The sequence below is a fragment of the Lagopus leucura genome, unplaced genomic scaffold (assembly GCF_019238085.1).
Source record: "Lagopus leucura isolate 7727_CA_CO unplaced genomic scaffold, USGS_WTPT01 Super-Scaffold_100002, whole genome shotgun sequence".
Lineage (NCBI taxonomy): Eukaryota > Metazoa > Chordata > Aves > Galliformes > Phasianidae > Lagopus > Lagopus leucura.
Genome location: NW_024962263.1, coordinates 63,154,938 through 63,176,607, shown reverse-complemented (window position 1 = coordinate 63,176,607; position 21,670 = coordinate 63,154,938). Strand labels below are relative to the sequence as shown.

Here is a 21,670-nt window from a genome sequence, read left to right as displayed (position 1 = left end):
CTGTCTGCTGCTTTGGGAAAAAAGAGTCAGAGTTTGGTGCCAGGATAAGGTGTTGCCTTGGCTCCATCTGTGCAGCTCTGCCTGCCCTCCGTGCGGATGGAGCAGAGCCCATGAAGCTGCATTACGGCAGCTGAGTGCTTGTTCCGGCGTGCCCTGGGACTCCCAGCGGGGAGCTTCTATATGTGAAGCTGGCTGAGCTCAGCCAGCTCTGAGCCCACACCAGGGAGCTCAGGGCTGTTTGGATCCACCCTCGCACACGGGCTGCGAGGGCCAGCAGATGCCTTAGGCTATGCAAAGGCCTTTCTGTAGCCAAGTCTGCTTGCTACACTACGAGCATTAAACATGTCTCAACATGGAGGCCAAATGGTGCCAGTAGCCCATGTCTGCCTGCCTGCCTGCCTTCAGAAATTATTTTGAGCTCAAAGCAGAAGTAGCACACCCAATTTTGCTCTCTGAACCCCAGCTTGGCTACTGTGGCCCCTTTTCCTGCTGTGTCCCAGCTGGCAGCTGGCGTATGACAGCCTCGTCCTCCCCTGCAGCACCCAGGAGATGTACTCTCCTTCTACTGCAGCTGTGCTGCAGGACGTAGCTGAGTGCATGGGTGCATGGACTTGAGCTGACACACTGTCATGGGCTGAATCAAGCCCTCTCCAGCACTGATAAGAGCTCCTGGGAGCACAGCACAAAGACTTGAGCTGGCTCCTTACAAGGACATCCGAAGCCAAGCAGAAACAGTTAATTCACGCGCAGGCTGTTCTGTGAGCAAGCAACTATGCTGCTCCCAAACCTATCCCTGGAGGCAGAAGACTTGCATTTATCTGGCACTGCTCCCGAGGTAATACCTACAGCAGGTAGGCATTCAGGTAATTGGATCACTGTTGACTGAAAGCTGTTTATATGCCATTGTAATCCATCACTTTTTTATCAGTTGCAAAGGGTGATACGTAAAACACAGTGCATGATGAATCTGGTCACCTCTCTGTCATCCTTTACCAGGCCTCTCCAAATTCAGTTATAAAGAAGTTGATGTTACACGTAAAAGATGTTTATATTATATACAGTATTTTTATGTTACATATATCACTCTATTCCATTCCATTCCATTCCATTCCATTCCGTTCTGTTCTATTCTGTTCTGTTCCATTTCGTTCTAAACATATATACTCAAATCCAGATTTCAGCACAAATAATATTGCATCAGTCTTTATGATGCTCTAAAGCAGGGTTGCAGGATAGCACACAGCTAGAAAAGTGTCTCAGAACAAAAGTCACTGCACATTGTTACGTGTTAAATAATCGGAGTTTGCCCTCTTTCGGTCACAAATAGTTGTACAGGAGAATTCTCATGAGCTTGTGGATTTTATCGAAATTGTCATATAAATGACTATTTAGCAAATTGGATATTTGATAAGTTTTTTTTTTGGTTTTTTTTTTTTTTTTTTTTTTTCCCAAAACATATTTTGTTATGGAACAGTCACATTCCAAAGTTTGTTCAAAAATCTCTTGCAACAAGAACAGATGAGAAAAATTTAAATTGTTTCCTTCCTCAGCTTTTTCCTTACACCATGCTTACCTGGATTGTATCTGGGATAATGTTTTTCCCATACTCCATCTTCAGGAGCTGCTCAGGAGCTTCCTTTCCTGGGACCCATTTGACCAAAGCCAACATGTCACAGTAGGAAAATGTTTTCAGCATCCATGTACTGGTTGGAAAGGTAAGCTGGCATCATGCTGCTGGCTTGATGGAGTGAAAGTTTGCCCAAGTAAACTATCAAACATATGCCTGCCTACGTTTATTGTGGACGTTTGAAGAATTTACCATTATTTTTCCCAGAGGAAGTTTTAAAGCTCAGATACTACTGAATACCCAAGGCATAGGCATTTTCTTGTACATCAGGTATCTTCCTTATCCATGGGGAGTCCACTGCAAACTCTTGTTTCTACAGCTCACAGAGCCTTTAGTTGCCTTTATGTGTACTGTAGGCTGGATTTTAGGCTTCTCCATCTTCTGTCCTGGTTCTCAGTATTTGTAGAGGGAGAAAAAGAGTTCAGTATTTCTGAATGGTGACAGTTCTAAGGATGACCAATCATTTCAAATGTCAGAGCTGTTCCATGGGTCACTCCACCTCTGATTCATTCATTGATGCTGGCATTACTTGTTGTTCCCTGTATTTCAGAGGTTACTTTATATCATCTCCTATGACTCTCATCTGGGATGGTTGTTGAATGTTACCCATTTCTTCCTAGACATGTTTGAAGTCGCAAAGAATTAAGTATTCTGACAGTCACAAGTTTCTTCTGTAATGTCTGTATTCAGGCTACTCCTCACTCCACACCAATATGCCAAGACCTTTTTGGCTTTACATGGTTGTGCCACACGTTACACCATTAAATCTGGAAAGGTCTGCGATCTTCAGATTTCAGAGCCACCATTTACCTTCATCTTAGTTTAATGTGGGACAGAATTGTTTTCCTCAGAGCCATCTGGTATAATGCTGTGTTTTGGTTCTAGGAGAAAAGCAAGCATATCAGACACTCGGAAGAAAACAACTCCATCCCAGCTGAAACTAAGAAAACCTTGTTTTAAGACCCAGTGTGAACTGTGAGGCAGATGAGCTGAATATCCTTCAGAGAGATCTGAGCAATCCCGTGTACTCAGGTTATCCCCGTTCTTAAAACTGACCACTGCATGGCACTGTTGCACCAGTGTCGCTGCAGCACCAGCCGAGAGTGCAGGAAAGCATCTCTAGTTCTTCCACTCGGTGTCTACAGCCCCCTGCTGTATGAACAGCTCAGAACAGGGCACGTGCTGCAATGTGGGAGCAGGTCCTACCTCTTCCCATCCTCTTTTCCTCCACCCAAAACCTGGTGAGAGCATCGTGTTCGACGTGATGGGATTTGAAAACTTGGACAAGGTAGGTGCTTCATGCTGTGTGCGTGTGTGCATATGTATCCTACAGCAAACCCATCAGGACCAAAGCATTGGTCCTGACAGTGGCCTGCAGAGGACAGACTGCCTTCTTCATTAATTCTCTGGTGCAGTTTTAATACCCAGGCCCAGGTCTAGTTCTGTGGATGGCGTGTGCTATGGGCCCTCCTGGACATGTGTCATGGTTCTATGTTTTTTTTGTTTTTGTTTTTTTGTTTTTGGGTTTCAGTATTCCACATCAAAACATCATGTAGTGTACAGGGCATTGAAGTGTCACTGCCCAATCCCAGCTACCTATCCCTGTACATTACAGAAGTCACGGGGTCTGGCCCTTCCGGGTGGGGGGGGCGCTCTCTTGCTGCCTGGCAGTGGGTGCTGGAGGGTGCTTTCCTAGCCGTTCCAAGCTTTTCAGGTTTGAATCGGTCCCGGGAACTCTCTCTCTCATCTTGTCTGATTTATTAATCTCAATTTCAACTAAATTGTATATATTGTGTTATTTTGTATTCCGATATTATAGTAAAATAAGTTTTCCTCCATAGATTGTTGCCGCTGCTCTTTTCCTCCCTTCCTTCCTTCCCATTTTTGTGGGACTGGGGTGGGGGGGGAGGGCAGAGGCCTGTCGCCCCTGTCACGGACATAGATTGATCTGGTCAAATCCGTGACAACATGGACACCTTTGTGGCAGAAAAGAGGCTTGTCCCAAGGAAACAAGGCAGACAGCCCTGCTTGGGTCCTGCACCACAGGTTTGTCCTTGGCTTGTTGCCCTGCTAGCTATGCAAAGAAAGCAAAATAGGGTCTGGAACACAACTGGGTCTTGTTGAGTCAGAGGTCAGGAAAAACTCAGTATGTAACTTGCCATTAGGAAATTAAACCAGTTTCCAAGAGACCTCAAATCAAGATACTGAACCTTAAGGCCAAATATAAGCTTGATTGAGAGACCTTTTCACTAGGGCTTGAAGAAAAGCACAAAGTTTGAAGACTTGGCAATGGTGAAGCTTGACATCCAGTTTCAAAGTTTACTGTTTGACTTGTCTGCCAGGCTTACTCCTATTAATTCTGCCTGAAAGACAAGTAATTTAGGCTGCAAAACCAACTTGCTGTTACAAGTTGGACTGCTGCTCCCACTCTGAGATACAGAGTTCCTTGAGCGCAGTGGCTGACCTTGCAGCATTGTGTGTGGATGAGTTCCTACAGCTTTTTGACCAAGGGCCAAGTCTTCCAGGGACATAACTTGGCTCCAAAATAATACAGCCTGCATGGGTCAGAAACCAACTGTTGCAGATCTGGAGCTTCTGGCTCATCTCTCCAAAAGAGCAATTGACAGCACTTGCACGACTTTAAATCAGAAAACTAATGCTGAAGGTAATTTTTTATTAACTCTCTAGATGCTGTAAATGGAGCCAGATCCAGTTTTATATCTCATCTCTGCAGCACAGCAGGTCTATTTTATGTTTTTCAGTGAATCCGATACATGAACTCCTTTTACCCTGAGAATCAGCGTGCTAGTACCCAGAATCTTAATGCAGTTATGGATGTATGTGCCCAGGACAACTTCATTTACTTCTCTTTCTTGAAATCTCATTTTTTTTCAGTACTGAGTCAGGCTAAGGGGTGCCCATGTACCAATTTCTTTTGTAATAACTTAATGCTAGAGTCATGTGCATAGGTTCAGGTTATATGTTAATCTTTAAAAATAACCAGCCTAAGTACTGAAAAACACATAGCAGGAGCTAGACCTGCATTAGCAGAGAAATCAACTTGATTTATTAATAGGTCTTATTTAAATCTCATTTCCATGCTTTTATGACTTTGTTAGGCTTTCACCTCATACAGGCACATGCCAGAAGTAATGGAGCGAGAGAAGAGACAAGCCCTTTTTCAGTTCACAGAACCCCAATTCTTTATTAATCACAGCTTGCTCACAATGACATACAGGAAAATAGCACTAATGAAGAGTAGAATATGCAGGCAGCAACCTCTGGGGGGGGGGGGGGGGGGGGGGTGGGGGGCAGGGACAACTTCAAAACTGCAGCTATTTTGGGGATGATGTGTTAGGTTTCATGATACTGTACTTGGCACAAGCACCCTGTCTAGTCATTCCTGCTTCAGCCCTCTTAGTCATAGAATCATAGAATCACCAAGGTTAGAAAAGACCTCCAAGATCATTCAGTCCTAGCTGTCCGTCTCTAGGGTTGGCTAACACTGAAGAATAAAGGTCAAGACAAATGGAAGTCAGCAGTGTGAGAAAAAAAAAAAAAAGTAACATCTGGTTCAAGGGTTCCCGGTGAAATATTTGATTGCCTCTTTTAATGTTACACATGTACTACAGTAGCATCAGAGAAGTATCATAGATCATGGCACCTACAAATAAAGCCACTTGATGCTATCTATTAGTTGCTTCATTAATAAATTTTCAAGTGGTAGATTAAGCTCACTTTACAATTAGCACTTGTATGGCTGTTTGGCATCATTTAGAATCTGTCATAGCTTGATGGTTACAATGTGCCTTTTAAATTCATTTCAAACTGATACCACTTGCTTTCATTCAGTTGCAAAGCTGTTATTTGTTGCCTCTTGCTTCAGAAAGCAGAAGCACCAAGTAGTGCACATGGTGATTTAACTTCAGTTATACAGCATGCTACAGAGTCCTGTAGCGCGAGTTGCATTTGAAGAAACTATATTTTAAGAGTCTCTTGTCTTGGACAGCTGAATGTGAAGTCACGACACCTGTGATCTAGTCACTGTTTCAACAAAGCTCGTTGATGGCAAAGCAGCCTAGGTTGTTAGGCAATGACTGGTCTCTAGCACCATAGAACTACTACTGACCTCGTGGTGAGTTGGAATGAAAGTCGCAGGGAATGGAGTTAGACATGAGGTGCTTCAAATGGACAGATCCAGCAAATTCAATTGAGTGGAAATAGACAACATCAGAAGCCTGTTACAGGACATGTAAGATTATGAAATAACTTGCATAATGCAATACTTGTATTTTTTAACAAAAATGTAAGTATTTACAAAATAAGATCCAAGTTTTTTAAACATCAAGCAAATCATTCTGCAAAGAGACCGCATTGATTTTGTTTTATTTTTTGTTTCTTTTTTTAAAGTTTTTATTGAGTTCTTGATTTTTTTTTTTAAACCATGTCATACATTTCCCATACTGATATCGCATGATCCATAATAATATAGGCAGGGGGAGTTTACTAATGGTGGGGATGGGTCACATCCACCATTGCTGTTCTCAGCCAGACAGTTCCACCTGGAGCTCCTTGTTTCTACGCACCTCTGCAGCATGCCTCTCCTGGAAAACATCAAGAAAGGAAAAATCAAACTTTGTTCTCATCCTGCATGCCAAGGGAGGTTCCTGTTGATAACATAGCTGAGCTATCCTATCCTATCCTATCCTATCCTATCCTATCCTATCCTATCCTATCTCCATTCCATTCCATTCCATTCCATTCCATTCCATTCCATTCCATTCCATTCCATCCTCCTTAGACTGAACAATGAAGTTAGCTATCCTCTCTGTCTTTCTTCTGCTATGATGAAGCTGGGGAGGAGATACCAGAAGTCAATGCTGTGCCCTTCTGTCCAGTTATATCCATGTTGTCTTTTCTTTTACTAAACCAGTCATGACTTGTTTAGACTTATTTGACTGACTGTATATTCAAATACTTCTGTGAAAATTGGTCTGTGGTCAGGAACAACAGCTGTCAAACGAATTTAGGAAACATTCCATTCAGGGTGTTTATAAAACTGTATGATTTTTGGCAGCTTCAAGATTTCAGGGTTTTTGATTTGTGCCTCTTGTTTTTCAGCTGTCAAACTGCCAGATTTTTATCATTTCTATATGATCAGTGGAAAAAAAAGGTTACAAAACTAAATGACAAGTCACAAGATGACTAGAGAAGCAACTCATCATAGCTGATTTCTGTTTAAGGAACTTCCTAGATATTTTCATACATTAGGGGATATTCTATGGGGATTAGTAAAAAATTCAATCAATTCAACAGGAATCTTTTCATTGGCTGAGTTAAGCTATAGATCATAGGCCAACACAGCTTATTGTATCATCTGAGTCTGTAAATCACAGTTTCTTGTAAGATTCATAATTTTAAGTGCCAGATTTTCTAAGGGACCTGTTTCTCAGGGCTCCAGTTAATTGCAGAATGCAAAAGTTATCTTTGATCTTATAGGAGCTTCTAGGCACCATAGCCTTGAGGCATCCACAGTTCTGGTCACTCTTGAAGACATCTCACATCATCTTTTCCTGCATAGTAAGAGTTGGGTGTTGTGCTGGCAAAAACTATATAGCCATGTAGTATTTAATTTTTGGTCTGTACAAATATTCTCAAATGAGTTATCATAGTCTTTGTTAAAAAACCTTCTTTGTATTTCATGAACATCTGCCATGATATTGCTGAAGAAGAGATTAGCAGCCTGTAAATATGAGCATAGCATCGAGATGCTCCAGCTGTCTGTCCCATTTCCTTTTGGATCTCCAGGATGGCTAGTTGGCTTTTCCCTTTGTTTTCATAAGCTTTGGGATATGTGCCTGTAAACACATCTACTGAGAAAATGAGTAATTTGAGTACAATTCTTAAACTCCACAATTATTTAGTTTGCATATTCACTTAAAACTTTGGGAAACAATGGTTTCTTTTTTGCTGCATGACACTATTGTTTCCATCAAAGAAAGAAGCATTCAGAGAGGTCTCACTGGAAGTGACTGGGAGCTATTTTATTTCTATTAATCATTTATTTTCAAAAATATTAGAAAGTTCATTGGTGAGAGAAATAAATGTAAATTATCTTTTTGTTAACTCTTCTAAACATTAATTCTCATGCCTTCCTTTCTTGTTTAGGAGGGGTGATTTGGAAAAGGGTACATTTGGCTCTCAACTGTGTATTTTGTAATTTACTGGATTCTCAAGAGGAATTCCTATGGCTGTACCAAAGATCTTCAAAAGAAAGCTTACACTGTATTAGTTACAAGACTTACTGGAAGAATAGGCATGTTTTAATGTATAGGAAAGAATTTTTCATGATTTTTTCACTCTTTCCCCATCAGAAGTCAAGAACTATATACACAGGATAAATGTTTAATTTGACCACTGAAGTTCCTCTCCAGGTGCAAGGGAAATCTTATCAGTGAATGTAAATATCTGAAGGAAGGTTGTAAAGGGTTGTAAGACAAGAAGCAGTGTACACAAATTGGAATACAGGAGGCTAACTCTGAACACTGGGAAGCACTTTTGTGCTGTGCAGGTGATGGAGAACTGATGCAGGTTGTCCAGAAGTTGCAGAGTCTCTTTCTTGGAGACCTCCATTAACCACCTGGATGTGATCTGGGCCCCCTGTGTTGGTCGTCTCTGCTGGAGTGGGGTCTGGGCCAGATGGACCCAGGGGTCCCTGCCAACCTGTGATTTCCCAAAAGTGGCTTAGATAGGCATCAGGGATTCTGGTTTAAAACTAACTAAAGTTTTGTAACTGAGAAAAGAGCTATGCACAGCATCTCTTTGAAATACTGATCAGATGCTCTTCTCTAGTCCAGACTGAGGAGTGATGGCGCAGTTACCTTTTCTTGGAGACGTTCAATAAGAGCAGCTAGATTAGCTTCGCGGTTTTCTTTGATCTGTTCCATTTTCAGTATCAGCTTTTCCTCTGCCATTTTGCTGAAGTTATTGTTCTCCTCCAGAGCTTTCTGAAGCACCTCTCGCTCATGTTCCCTCTTCTCTGCCAGATGTTTCAGCACCTGGGCCTCCTGGGACTGGAAACAGAGAGACGTGTGGTTGAAAGACGTGTCTTGAAAACCCACATGGAGCGAAATAACCTCCACGGGGCTCTTCACTGAATTTGGAAACTCTGTAATGTTTGTTCATTTTTAAAAGCATTGCTGGGTAAAATCACTTCTACTTAGAAACCAGATTAGTTTCAATAGCGGGCTGAGAAGCACTGGCTAAATGTGGGGAATATGCCTCAGGGAGCAGCAGAGCAGTGTTCAAACCACTTCTGTTAATGAGAAGTGCTGTCCACGGTTATTGCAGTGGTTGCTTAACCTCTGAGAGCTGCGGTCCTTTAGGTGTGAATATTTTATTTGTAGAGATACAGGACTGGGAGCTGAAGGGAATGGTGTTAAAAAGGAGCTGATTTTTTTGCCCAGGTTGGGCATTTTTAGTATGTCTGAATAGTAACAGGCTTTGAAGTTTACAATTGTGAAGGATAAACGAATCCTTCACAAGATAAAGAATCAATATAGACAATGTTTTTTTTCTCCCAGTATTTATGTTCAGCTTCTCCTCATTAAATATGAAAGAAAAAGGGTGTTATGTTATACAGAAAATATGTAAGAATTGTATTTTCACTTAAATTATTCAAGAAAGATGAAAACTGAAGGTAGGAATTAAACATATTCTAGTATACTATCCTTTGTAAACTTATTTCTCAGAAGCACAAGGCTTGTTATTTATTTTAAATCAAGTTAATAACACAGAATCACTAATGCTAGGAGAGAAACCAGAGAATTTGCAGCACTGGGCCCATCCTCAGGCAAGTCTAGCAGAAAAGACTGTGTTTCAGAGGGGTTATTTAGAAATTATAAACAGCACTGTATGCTCTTGGAAAAAAATAAATTAGAGGGAAAATGAGAGGCAAACAGAAAACAGGGAAGAAATATGGCTCTGGGAAGCTAAGTGAATATTTCAGCACAGATAACAATACACTGTTGCCATTTTTATCCATAAAAATGACTAGCTTAAGGCCTAAATTAAGGGTTTTAACCAGTAATTACAATTAGCAGTAATTAATCCTATTAAATTATATCGAGAGGCTTTTAATGGAGTGAAAAAGAGCTGCTGTTTTCTTATATGTGGAAGATCCAGCTAGAAGAAGAAAACAAATATATTAACAAAGGTAGGATACACATACAGCCAAATATACTGACAAGGCAAATTAAGCAGATTATAGACAAGGTTGCAGAAGCCAGGCAGAACATCTTGCAACAAGACTGGATCTAAATCCATCTGGCTTTCAAAGGTTGGAACAGCTTGCTTGAGATCAGAGATAAAGCTACTTTTGTCATTCTTGGCCATTCATTGGATTTTCTTTCACCTCCAGCCTGATTGCAGTTCTGGACTTGCTGCTCACCTGTAGTTTCTGGAGCTAGCTGATGGGAGTGCTGCACTGAGCTGCTTGGTACCTTGCAGTGATCCTCACTGCTTTTACCACTATAGCACATGTTGAACAGATAGCAATAGAGCAACCGAGTCAGACAAAATGACTGATGTGCCAGACAAAACATTGCAAATGGGAACATAAAGTCCCATTATATATATATATATATGATCAAGAATGTGGAGATTTGGACAACAGATACGTCTAAGGATGCATCCCATAGTAAAAAGTAAGATTTGGACTGTGCTTCTAAGCAGCATTTTTTGAAAGAACACTGGCTATCAGTGGGAGATATTATCTAAATGCCTTTGGGCCTTTGGGGCGCTTCCTTGTTTGTCAGGATTTATTTTCTTCCACTGAAACCTTTTGCTTTCTGGAACTACTTTCTATTATCATAAGTCCATGAGAAAAGTGAAAAATTAGAGCTCCATAGCAAAGTACACACAGTTCTAGAGGCTGTGCTGGCAGGCAACACTTTAAAAATTAATTTGGTCACTAATGCAAGATAATGAAGAAAATACTTACTTACAAATTAATGCAGTATTTTCTGAATGTAAATTACATTGGCATCAGAAAGAGTCTAAATTAAAGCCATGCCATGCTTCAGGAACTAACTGCACATTTCTGATGTTCGTTATGATGTGCCTTACAAGACGTCCCTTTTCCTCACACAAAATGTTCAGGGTACTTGGGGGTTGTTCAGAATAAAGGCTCCCCTCCTCATCACAAAGCACACAAGGAGGAGAGTGTCATTTACACTGATGTCCCCTTCCTAATGCCACTTACACCAGCTGTGAGCCTGTCTGTTTCCCCTGCGTTCAGATCTCTGTTGAAATACCCTTACGACAATTTTGGAACCCAGTCAATGCATTTTTGTACTGGATTGTCATATGATTTTGTGTTTCAGATACATTTGGCTAAAGATCTTGGCCACCCAGTCTGCTCAAAGCCTGCTAGATATCCAGAAATTACTAAAATGAATGGCCCTTGATATCTAGTGTGCCTGGAACTAATGGACTCTTTGTTGTTGGTGTTGGCTTTTAACTGATGCATTTGGACAGATTTGACGTGGGATCTAACACATGTAGGAAGTTTTTATTGCATATTTATTTTTCAACGTTGTATTGAAGTGCTGGAAAAGGTATTCTCATATTCCATTTTTTAAAGCACTTGTAAATGGTTTACAATAAATGCTTCTAGCAGAGCTATTATGAGAAAATGTGCATAAATATCTGGAAGTGGGATGGAAGATAAAGAAGATTAAGCGTAAAATGGTGGAGAAAGGAAAAAAAGAATACTCTGGGTGAATATTCAGAAGACTTATTAAATATAAAAAGGTTTAATCACAGCAGCTACAGCTGCAGCCTCTAATGCCAGATATAGAGGAATAAAAATCATAGAATCATAGAATGGTCTGGGGGTTGAAAAGGACCATAATGATCATGCAGTTTCAACCCCCTTGCTGTGTGCGGGTTGCCAGCCACCAGACCAGGCTGCCCAGAGCCACATCCAGCCTGGCCTTGAATGCCTCCAGGAATGGGGCATCCACAACCTCCTTGGGCAACCTGTTCCAGTGTGTCACCACCCTCTGTGTGAAAAATGTTGTTAGACATTCCTGGTATAGATATTTTGCTCCCAGAAATGTACTACTGTGCTGAAAAGATTACTGATGCAGGCAAACTCCTTAAGACATTCATGTCACTTTCTAGAGGACCATATGCAATCCCAGTTTTCAGAGTCCTTCATGAGGAAATCCGCATCTCAGCTGGTCAGAGATAGATGCAGACAACTAAGCATTCTAAGAGCAAAATTATGGAAATTGTATTTTGAAATGTCTTATTATTATTGTTATTACTATTATTACAGAGCAAGAAAATTCCACTTATCTGTCTTGGGCAGCCTGGTCTGGTGGTTGGTGACCTTGCACACAGCAGGGGAGTTGAAATTAGATGATCATTGTGGTCCTTTTAAACCCAGGCCATTCTATGATTCTATGATTCTATGCTCTTATTTTCTCACATTGATCTATTTTCCTTTGATGCATACTTCCCAATATTTAAGCCATTTATTCAGAGATAAAGGATTACACTTTAAACAAGAAATTTCCCTGACTTTTTTAGCTACTAGGATGTAGGAGACACAGCATGAGACATACTTTCTGGAGAAGAGAAGGCTCATGGGAGACCTCTGAAACTGCTTGAAAGGAGGTTGTGGTGAAGTGGGGGTTGGCCTCTTACAACAGCAATAGGATGAGAAGTAATGGCCTTGATTTGCACCAGGAGAGGTTCAGGTTGGATATTAAGAAAAACTTCTTCCTTGAAAGAGTGGCCAGGCACTGCAACAGACTGCCCAGGGAGGTGGTGGAGTCACTGTTTCTGGAGGTGTTCAAGAAACATTTAGATTTTGTACTGAAGGACATGATTTAGCGGGGGAATACCGGGGGTAGGTGGAGAGCTGGACTAGATGATCTTGGAGGTTTTTTCCAACCCTGGTGATGCTATGGATTTATTTTAAATTAAATTCTTCAGTAGAAGCTTCAATAACTTTGGTATTATTCATTGTATTGTGTATTTAAGACATACTACAGGGTAGGATTAAAGACTCCTACTGCAATGCAAATGCCAACATATAAATTCCTAATAAAAAGTTCTTAATTAGAAGGAATTAATTATATGATGTTTTCAGTAGCAGAAATGAAGTTGCTTTCCTGCATAAAAGCAAGGAAATGGGCACAAATTGATAGGAGCTAGATGATCCTTTAGGTCCCTTCCAATCCAAGCCATTCTGTAAGTTAGAACTCACTTATGGCATATTCCTCACTGGGATGTACTTTTAATTATTAGAACCACTTCTGACTGTTGTCAGAATTCTCTGTCCCAACCAGTGTGCCAAGACACAGGGAGAGACAGCTGCTCTCCCAAAGCTATGACTGAACGGACAAGGAGAACAAGATGCTCCCCCTCCATGGGCTTACAGAGCAAAGCAATGCATGTATTGCTGCAGATGTTCTATGCAAATGTTGCCTAATTAGCAGAGCAGGGCCTAAGTCCTAAATAAAGTGTAAAACCAGTGAGTAAATGTATTTTTAAAGACAATTCTCATTCATTAGTTATATTTGATTTTAATGAGAACTGTGCTGGAAGGACATGATCTAGAATGGTTATGCCTAATAGATGAGGTACATAGATAAAAAAGCATGATCACAACTGCCATGCTGGATCTCAGAAAACATCTGCCTGACTTGTCCAGCAGCAGAAAGCAGAAGATGCTTTGGGAAAGTATACATGAAGTTGGGCAATTCTGCCTGATTCTTTCCTATGCATTTTCCTAGCTTCCACCAGGTTACATGTTGTCTGAGGCAGATGTTGTATCTGTCAAATTATCTCTACAAGGTACTTCTTTACCAATTTTGCTATTGTCTTTTTGAAATAATTAATATTTAAATAACATCTAAATAGCTTATGGTAACAAATTCAAAAACTTGATTACATGATATATGCAAAGGTAATTCCCTCTCTCTGTCTTCAAATTGTTGTCTGATTTTGTTGAATGTTTCTTCCCCTTTGGATGTGTGAAACAGAATATAATTGTTCCTACTTATCTTCTCATTACCATTCAAGACTTTAAGACTTCTGTTTTATCTTCCACCTGTTGTCTCTCTCCAAGCTGAGAAATAGACTGTTTAATTTACCTTCTTATGGAAGATGTTCTATCCCTGTGATTGCATTTTTCACTCTTCTCTGCATTATATGCTTTTTTTTAGACTAAAACTGCAGGCAATCTTTGGGATGTAGGAGCACCAAGGATTTTAACAGTGATGTAGAGAGGTTTTCTGCTCTGTTCTTTGTTCCTTTGCTTGCAATTTCTCCTGCACTGCTAGCATGGAAGATCTTGTCTATTAAAATAGCTCATTTAGCTATATGTTCATTCAAAATGAATGCAATAATGAGTTTTCCTTTAGGAAGAAATGAACAGTAATGAAATCAATGAAATGAAATCTTTGGAACATTCAGTTTCTACTTCCCACTAAGTATATGCATAATATTGGGCTTCTTAACTGTTGCCATTTCATTCTGTGTTTGTATCCTTTCTTGAGAATGTGTACTCGTTACAGAAGTACTTCACAGACTGTCCTTGAAACTTGCCATCACACCGATGTGCCACAGCTCATTCTTCTGGGCCGGTGCTAGTGTGTATGATTATCCTTTCACATATAGGCATGTCCTTCCACTGAAGAGAATGCCTTGACAAAAACAAAGACTGAAGCTATAAAACTAATGTGCAACATCTGGATGACTGAATTGTTCCAGTTAATGAGATTCAGAGTTTCATCACAAATAAAAAGTAAGGAACACTTTTAAAATAAATATCAGGAATCCAGATTTATTGACTTCACGGGATTCACTTGTCATCACATAGAGCTGTAATGGCTCCAGATCTCTTGAAAGGAACCCTGATCTGGTCTGACAGAAGCAAAAGGAGAACAGAGAGCCTTTTGCTGCTGGAGATACCCCATGTTCTATCTCTGGCATATCTCTTGTCCCTGAACTTCTGTATACGTTGTTGTCCACATCTACAAAAGATTCTGTAAATGCAGGGGTCTTTCTGCTGCAGGCACACTGCATTTGTGCTAATTGCTATGTAGACGGTCTACCAACCTTTCTAAGCTCTTTGTGACAAGCTTAATGATTATAAAAAAGGAATTGTCTGTTATGGGTAAGACCATAAGGGAGAAAAGACTCAGTAGATAACTCTACAAGGCCTATTTACAGCACTACTCAGACTGTCTGCTAGAAATGCTACGACAGCATCTTCAATCAAGTAGTCTGGTGAGCAATCCAGAACACTCTTTATTCAGGGCTGGCACGTCTCCATACTGCATAAATAAGACAGTTTAGTTGACACAGATAGGCCCTGTGATTAATTTCCATGGACCCTACATGGAGTCAATATTTGGTACCCAGGCAGTAGCTGTTCAAATTGCATATCTGTCTCTTAAATCAAGACTGAACCAGCTTTCAGCAACTATCATAGGTACTCTGAATGTACCCTTACACACAGAGAGAAAGCACATAAATTTGAACCCACTTGGACTTTGTGTTCAAAACTACCTGTATTTTATGACACATGCTTCCTAAAAATCCGGACTAGTCAGATGTTTGCAAGTCGCTGAAAGAAAATAAACTAACCTGTCGATTTAAACATATTAGTAGCTTCTGTCAACGCTAGCACACTGTGAGTCAGTCATGGAGATGAGAGACATACAAAATAGATAGGAAAATTGGATGTTATCCTGCACACTGCTGGGTATAATCACTAATATTTTCTTAACGAAAAATACCTTTCTCCTCTCTTCGGCAGCCTCCAGCTTTTTCTGGATCTCCTCAAGGGAGAGCTCTTTCTTCTTTGGAGAGGCTAAAGTTCGTGGTGCTTCCGAGACTGGGGATGGTGGCTTTAGGATCAGTTCAAAAGCCTGGCCCGAGGCACGTTTGTTGATTTGTTTAACTTCCATGTCTGCACAATAAAGTGAGAAGCGGTAAGCACTTCAATACTGTGGTGGTGTTAAGGAGAGAAGCAGTACAAAAATTAGTGTAGGATCGGAAATACAGACAAATGATTTAGCATCTTTGCTGTGGGCATTTCAAAGAAAATGGCAGATTACGGGCTGAAAATTGTCCTTGGGAGAAGTACATCCCGTTTTACCTGCAATAGTTTATTTATACACGAACCCTATGAAGATAAAAATTTACAGCGGTTTTGGAAGCTTACTGGGGTTCTGTGTCATTTCACACTCCCAGCAAGCACTGCCCAAACTGATTACATTTTAAGCATGCTTTCATCTTTTCTGGGTTTCTTTGGGAACTATGATGTCAGCTGTGAAGACGTAATTCTCACATGGGAAGCACTTCTCAAGGTACTAGGAAAAATACAGCACCATGTGAAAGATACAGCTTTAGGAGTTTAGTCAGTTGCTATCAGAAAAAATATCAAGCATCATGAGTAATAATACACAGTCAATGAGGCAATAGCCCAAATCAGCAAAAGAAGTGGTTAAATAAGCAAAATATTCTCTGTCTAACATTAGGTATCAGGATGGTGAACTGAGTCACGTCCCAACATTAGCATTTTATCTGACCTGCAGGTGAAAGTTACTCACCATCATATTTATAGATGTTCATGTTGCGAGGTTCAGGATAAAAACAGGAGCAGATCAGAGAGAGCATGGACAGCTCCTTCATCTTTTCCTTGTAAGCTGAAACAAGAGACCTTGTTAGCAAACTCCCCTTCTTCAGCTTCTCCTTAGTGAATCTCTAACCACGATGACTGACCATGGACCAGCAAATCTGCTTCATAACCCACCTGGCAGATTTATCCAGAATATTTATTTTGTTTCTTCTGAACATGGAGTCTTTATCACATCAAATATGAGATGTTCAGTACTGAATAAACTGCTTCTGTTGTCATGCATGACCTCAGCCTTGGCTCAAATGCATGTAGTCCTCTTTCAGTAAAAGAAAGTGAATCTAGCTACCAGGAAATGTATTTAGCATTGGAAGAGTGCCATGACCCCACTATCTCCTGGCAGGTGGAAATAAATGAAGCTCTTACAAATTTCTATGACGTCTCCAAATGCAATTGGGAACAGCTCTGAAACATTGCCCATGTGTTGCCATAGGCAGATGCTAAACTCATTATCTGCAACAAATGAAAATGTCATCCAGATAATTAAAAATATAGCCAGAAATGAGGATCCATTTATAAAATCCTTAGCATAATGTCCTTAATATGAGAAAGTACTTGAAACAAAGAAGTATTTCCCTGTTCAATTCCTGTACAGTCACTTTGCTTCCATATTCAGGCCTACTGAATATCAGCTGATGCAATAAACACACTTCCAATTTACCTTCAGTGTTAGTCTGCAGTGCCTATAGACTCCAGTAATGGACTGAGAAATGGTGGTACCAATTCTTAGTCATTACATGATAGTCTGCATTCGCCCATCCTAATTACTGACATCTCAGCTTATTAACTGGAAATTAGAACCCAGACAAGAGCCAGGCCTCCTGAGTCCTGTGGCAATACACCAGCTGCTGCACACACAGTGCAAGGTATGTATGTTGGTGGGGCTGCTTCAAAACTGACCTTGGCACATGCAAATCACTGCTGCTATTAAAATCATATCTACAGAGTCAGACATATATTTGCAGCCTGCATACGAAAAACATAACTTACAATATAACTGGGTCTGAAAGTATTGCATTTAACAGATTAGACCAAATTAATCCTTGATGTTACAGTAGGAAAATCAGAAAGCCCTGTAATCCTGAAATAGTGGGTGCAGATAAAATTGTCATTTAGTATTTCTCATGGCTGCTCTTCTTTTTTTTTTTTTTTTTTTTTTTTTTTTTTCCTACTCAGAAAGGCCCTGATGAGGTCTTGAGAGCCTGTAGGTGATGCTCAGAATGGTGGTATTTGAATGATACATCAGTTTAAAAATGGATTTCTAACCACCAGTGCATGATTAATTAAGTTAACGAATCTTTGTTTGGACACTAAATAACCCACCCAAAGGACATAAAGCTTTACAGAAACCACTGGTGAAAGCAGCATCTCAGGTCAAGGTTGTATGGAAGACTTTGCTTTCTCTGAACTAAGCTTGCTAAGGAAGTTTGGATTTCAAGTTTTTCTTTTGAAACCAAGTGCCAACTTGCAAAGAATAACTCAAATATTCCCTGAAGAGTCAAATGACTTTGAACTGATGTCTACTGATAGTCAAACATAATGTTGTATTCATTTAAGCCCTCATCCAATAAAGTGTGTGACCACATGTGTAATTCTAAGCACAAAAGCGTGGCTGTACAAAATATCCTTGGAGGAGGGCTTGACCAGCCAGCTGCCCACACCACCAGAACTTCATTGTGGAGGTTGTGGAAAGATCCTGCATGAGGGGCTAGTCAAAACATAGGAGGTTGTCTGTTAAAGACAGGGCCATTGATAATATGAGCTGAAAGCTTAACGTTGTAAAAGACCCGATGAATCACTGACATAACACATAGCTCGAAATATCTTTGTAGGAAAAGGCATGTAAAGAGATGTCTGAAGAATCTTGCCTTTTGGGTCCCCATTATTATTTTTTCTCCTTGCTTGACATTGAATATATCTTGTTTCCTAGCAGCATTAAAAACAATCAGAAAAGGGTGTTTGTTGTGCTAGCTTGTCATCTGCAAAATACGGCTGGAGAAAGATAAGAATGTGCACAGCTCTCATTTCTTTTAATACAATAGCTGCACTGAAAGCACACTGCTGAAATTATTGTCCTATTCCATTCTGAACATGGACAGAATTAGGATGACATTCCATGCTTTACTGATATTACATTTTGCTTCTCAGGGTATTGATTTAGTCTCTATTTGCCCTATGAAGTCCTTCAACCACAGTTAGAACATACCTTGAACGTTCACAGCAATTTCTGGAGTCTGCTGCAACTCTAGAAACCACAACACATGGGTGACATGGGCCAGCATAGGAGGAGAAGACCTATTCTGCCTCATGCAGCCACTGGGAGAGCATGTTGTACTCCTGCAGTGTTGTTGGGTAGTTTTGTCTATTGGAAAATTAAGGTCTGAGGGTCTCAAAGGAATGGAAGACCTGCACACCTCAGGTGTCCAACATCAGTGTTGTGAAGACTTCTCCCCCATGACCAGACGAAGACTGACATATGTGGTAAGAAAAAGTAGTTTGGTTAGCCCAGTGACAACTATTCAGGCACCTCTAGATGGTGGTCTTGATTGGAGTGGCTGGCCAGTGTCATACAGGGAGCTCATGACTGAACAGGGGGACAACTGTGATTTCCCAAGCCCTATGGAGTTAAGTGTTGTAGCCACAGAAACACATTCTCTCTAAAGGAAACATTTTACATTTAAAACCAAAAGGCAACATTTATACATATTACACAGGTCTTCTTGTGTTAACTGAAATAGGTACCAAAATGTTCTGTTATATAGTGGAGCTTTTAAAAACTCATAAAGAGTTTCAGTGATTGCAACAAAGTTTATTTTCCAAATGTGTTTCAACTGGCTTACTAACGATACAGCTTCTTGTGCAGTCACGTGGGGTACATATCATTGCATTAAATGTGCAATTTAAATAAAGGCAAGTAAATGACAGTAATCATAATAATACAAAAGCTTTGATAGGGAAATTGCTAGGAAAGAAATTGTTGACAAAAGATTGTAACAGAATCGTCTCAGTTATAGGCAGCACCATTTAAATGTTTAGATGCATTAAATGCCTTGAAGTCTGGCATGAACTCAGAACACGGATTTTTGATAAAAACATAAGAGATTTCAGTATTAGCAATCATACAATTCTTTTTTTAAATTGAATTCCTTGTATTTGCAATCTTGTAGAAAGGCTTGGAAATAGTACCAAATGCCCTTAAAAACTTTGACAGCTTCAGAGAAGAATCTCAGATTGGATTGAAACACAAAAATTCATAATTTTTTTTTTTTTCCTGAATGTGTTCCAAATGCATCTCAATATCACAGTTTGAAGCAAACAACAATACCTTTTGAAACTTCTGAAATTATTTCTAATGGCTGTGTCTATAAATTATGAAACCAATCCCTGTGTTGGTGAACATTTTGATACTTTAATAAATTTTTGTGGGCTCTTTACTTGCCGGATCCTCCTGCTGCATCTGTATAACAAGCAGGGATGCACAGCAGATTGAAATCTGTGGAGGGATGCAATCCCAACGACCCCATGCTACATGCTGTAGACATTTTGAGGGTCTTTTCTTTAGACTAGGTTAGTTCCATGATGTGAACAACCATTAGCTCCTGAGCTCAGTAGAAGTGCAACTGAAGGGTATCTTCCAGTTTTCTTTACTTCACAACCAAACTCTGTTTGCTCTGCAGTGTAGACCAAAGCTTGGTCAACTGGGGTTGATGATTCACTTCAAAATTGCTCTCCTGACCTCAGATTTAGTCAGAAACATTCCATATTTCTTCACTAAAGACAGAGGTCCTTCAACTCGCCCCCAGGTTGAAGCTAAGAGGCAAGAGCGCTATGGCTGCCATTGGAAGTCAGCAAACAGTTGGGACAAACAGTCAACAAACTGCTGGGAGAAGCAGGAACATTAGGGAAAACACTGTTAAAACCACCCTGTCTGCTCTCATCTGTTACCAAATAGCTATAAGGAATTTTCTACAGTTTACACTGAAACATGAAAATCTTTACTGACTGATGGGCCATAGGCAATCCAGTCACATTTTGTTCCTTGGCAAAGGAGAGTTAGGACAGATTGCTGTGTCACAGAGGAGACCGTTATTCATAATCAAGACTATTTTTAACACATGAAAGCAGAGAGATAAGTGTAAATGTTACTTTATAATTAACATCTGATGAACGTAAGTCTGTTGATTCATTTTCCCGTACTGAATCCAATCTACATATTACAAAATGTTACTGATTTTTGAAAACTGAAGTGCCACCAGCCAACTTTTGAGAATCTGTGCACCTGGAGGAAAGTTTGAATGGGCATATTGCCCATGGCCAAAATGTGCAACCTATTGGATAGTTCAGCTCCACTGCCTTGCTGGGCATCCACAAGACAGATAGCTTCCTGAGGTGAATTACAGTCACTAACTGAAATCCCACTTTTTAAAATTTATTTATTTATTTTTTTAAATTTATTTGGAAGAGAGTGTAAGAGTAAGAAATAAGATAATGAAGCATGGAATGCAAGGTACAGAATACCTACCACAACCATCCTCTGCACTGATCTCTCAAGAATGTTACTGAGAGAACGGATTCTTACAAATTTCACTTTGTGACTGCTCTCTTGGAAGTGCTAGAGTTTTTGGTTTGTCATGAAAAGCCACATCATTTTGTGAACACCAAAAGACACACTCTATTGACCAGTGATTTTATTTTCATAATTCATTTGAGTAATATTGTGCATACTTTTCTGTGAAATGAAATGGTGCGACCTAACCATAACTGTAACTGATAACTACCAGAAGCAAGCCAAGATAGCCCTATCAAATTATTATCTATCTGGCATGCATTTTATCCACATTTTGCTTTTCTCTTAATCACTGAAGATAAAATTTTGATTAATCTCTGTAGATTTAAAAGAAAGCACACAGAAAAAAATATTTAGTTGGCTTTATCCTTTTTTACTGTAAACAGGGCCATTCTTTGTTGACCAAGTCTTTAAAAGCACGCTCTTCATTTAATGCAAAGCAGTTTTGTGTGGAGAGAATTTGAATGATGTCCCATGCCCCTGAATTTTTGCTATTTCAATATCTGTGCCATAAGGGAAGGAGACAGAAACTGTGAAAAGGAAAGAAGAAACAGAATGCAGAAAAGAAATTGTGCATTACTGAGTTTCCTTTGTGAACACTGACAATAAAGTGCACAATAAGTGCAGAAAATGAGATAGAACATGGACAGATTAATCTGCGTTTGTAGTAACTGAGAATTTTAAAAAGTAGTTTTAGGCATTCATTTCTGTAACCTTCATGGACTTTTCGAAATCACAAAAGCTATCTAGGTTCCAG

At 40.0% G+C, this 21,670-nt stretch overlaps 1 protein-coding gene across 1 annotated transcript in view; it reads right to left on the bottom strand.

The window, feature by feature from the left end:
• Window positions 1–4,928: 4,928 nt before the first annotated feature.
• Window positions 4,929–21,670, bottom strand: part of STMN2 (stathmin 2) — a 34,257-nt gene continuing 17,515 nt past the window's right edge. Inside the window, exons 2-5 of the mRNA XM_042869569.1 lie at window positions 16,261–16,356; window positions 15,445–15,617; window positions 8,509–8,700; window positions 4,929–6,231 (exon numbers count right to left, since the gene is read on the bottom strand). Of these exons, the coding sequence (XP_042725503.1) occupies window positions 6,172–6,231; window positions 8,509–8,700; window positions 15,445–15,617; window positions 16,261–16,356 (521 nt within the window). The 3' untranslated portion in view covers window positions 4,929–6,171. The remainder of the gene's footprint in view (window positions 6,232–8,508; window positions 8,701–15,444; window positions 15,618–16,260; window positions 16,357–21,670) is intronic.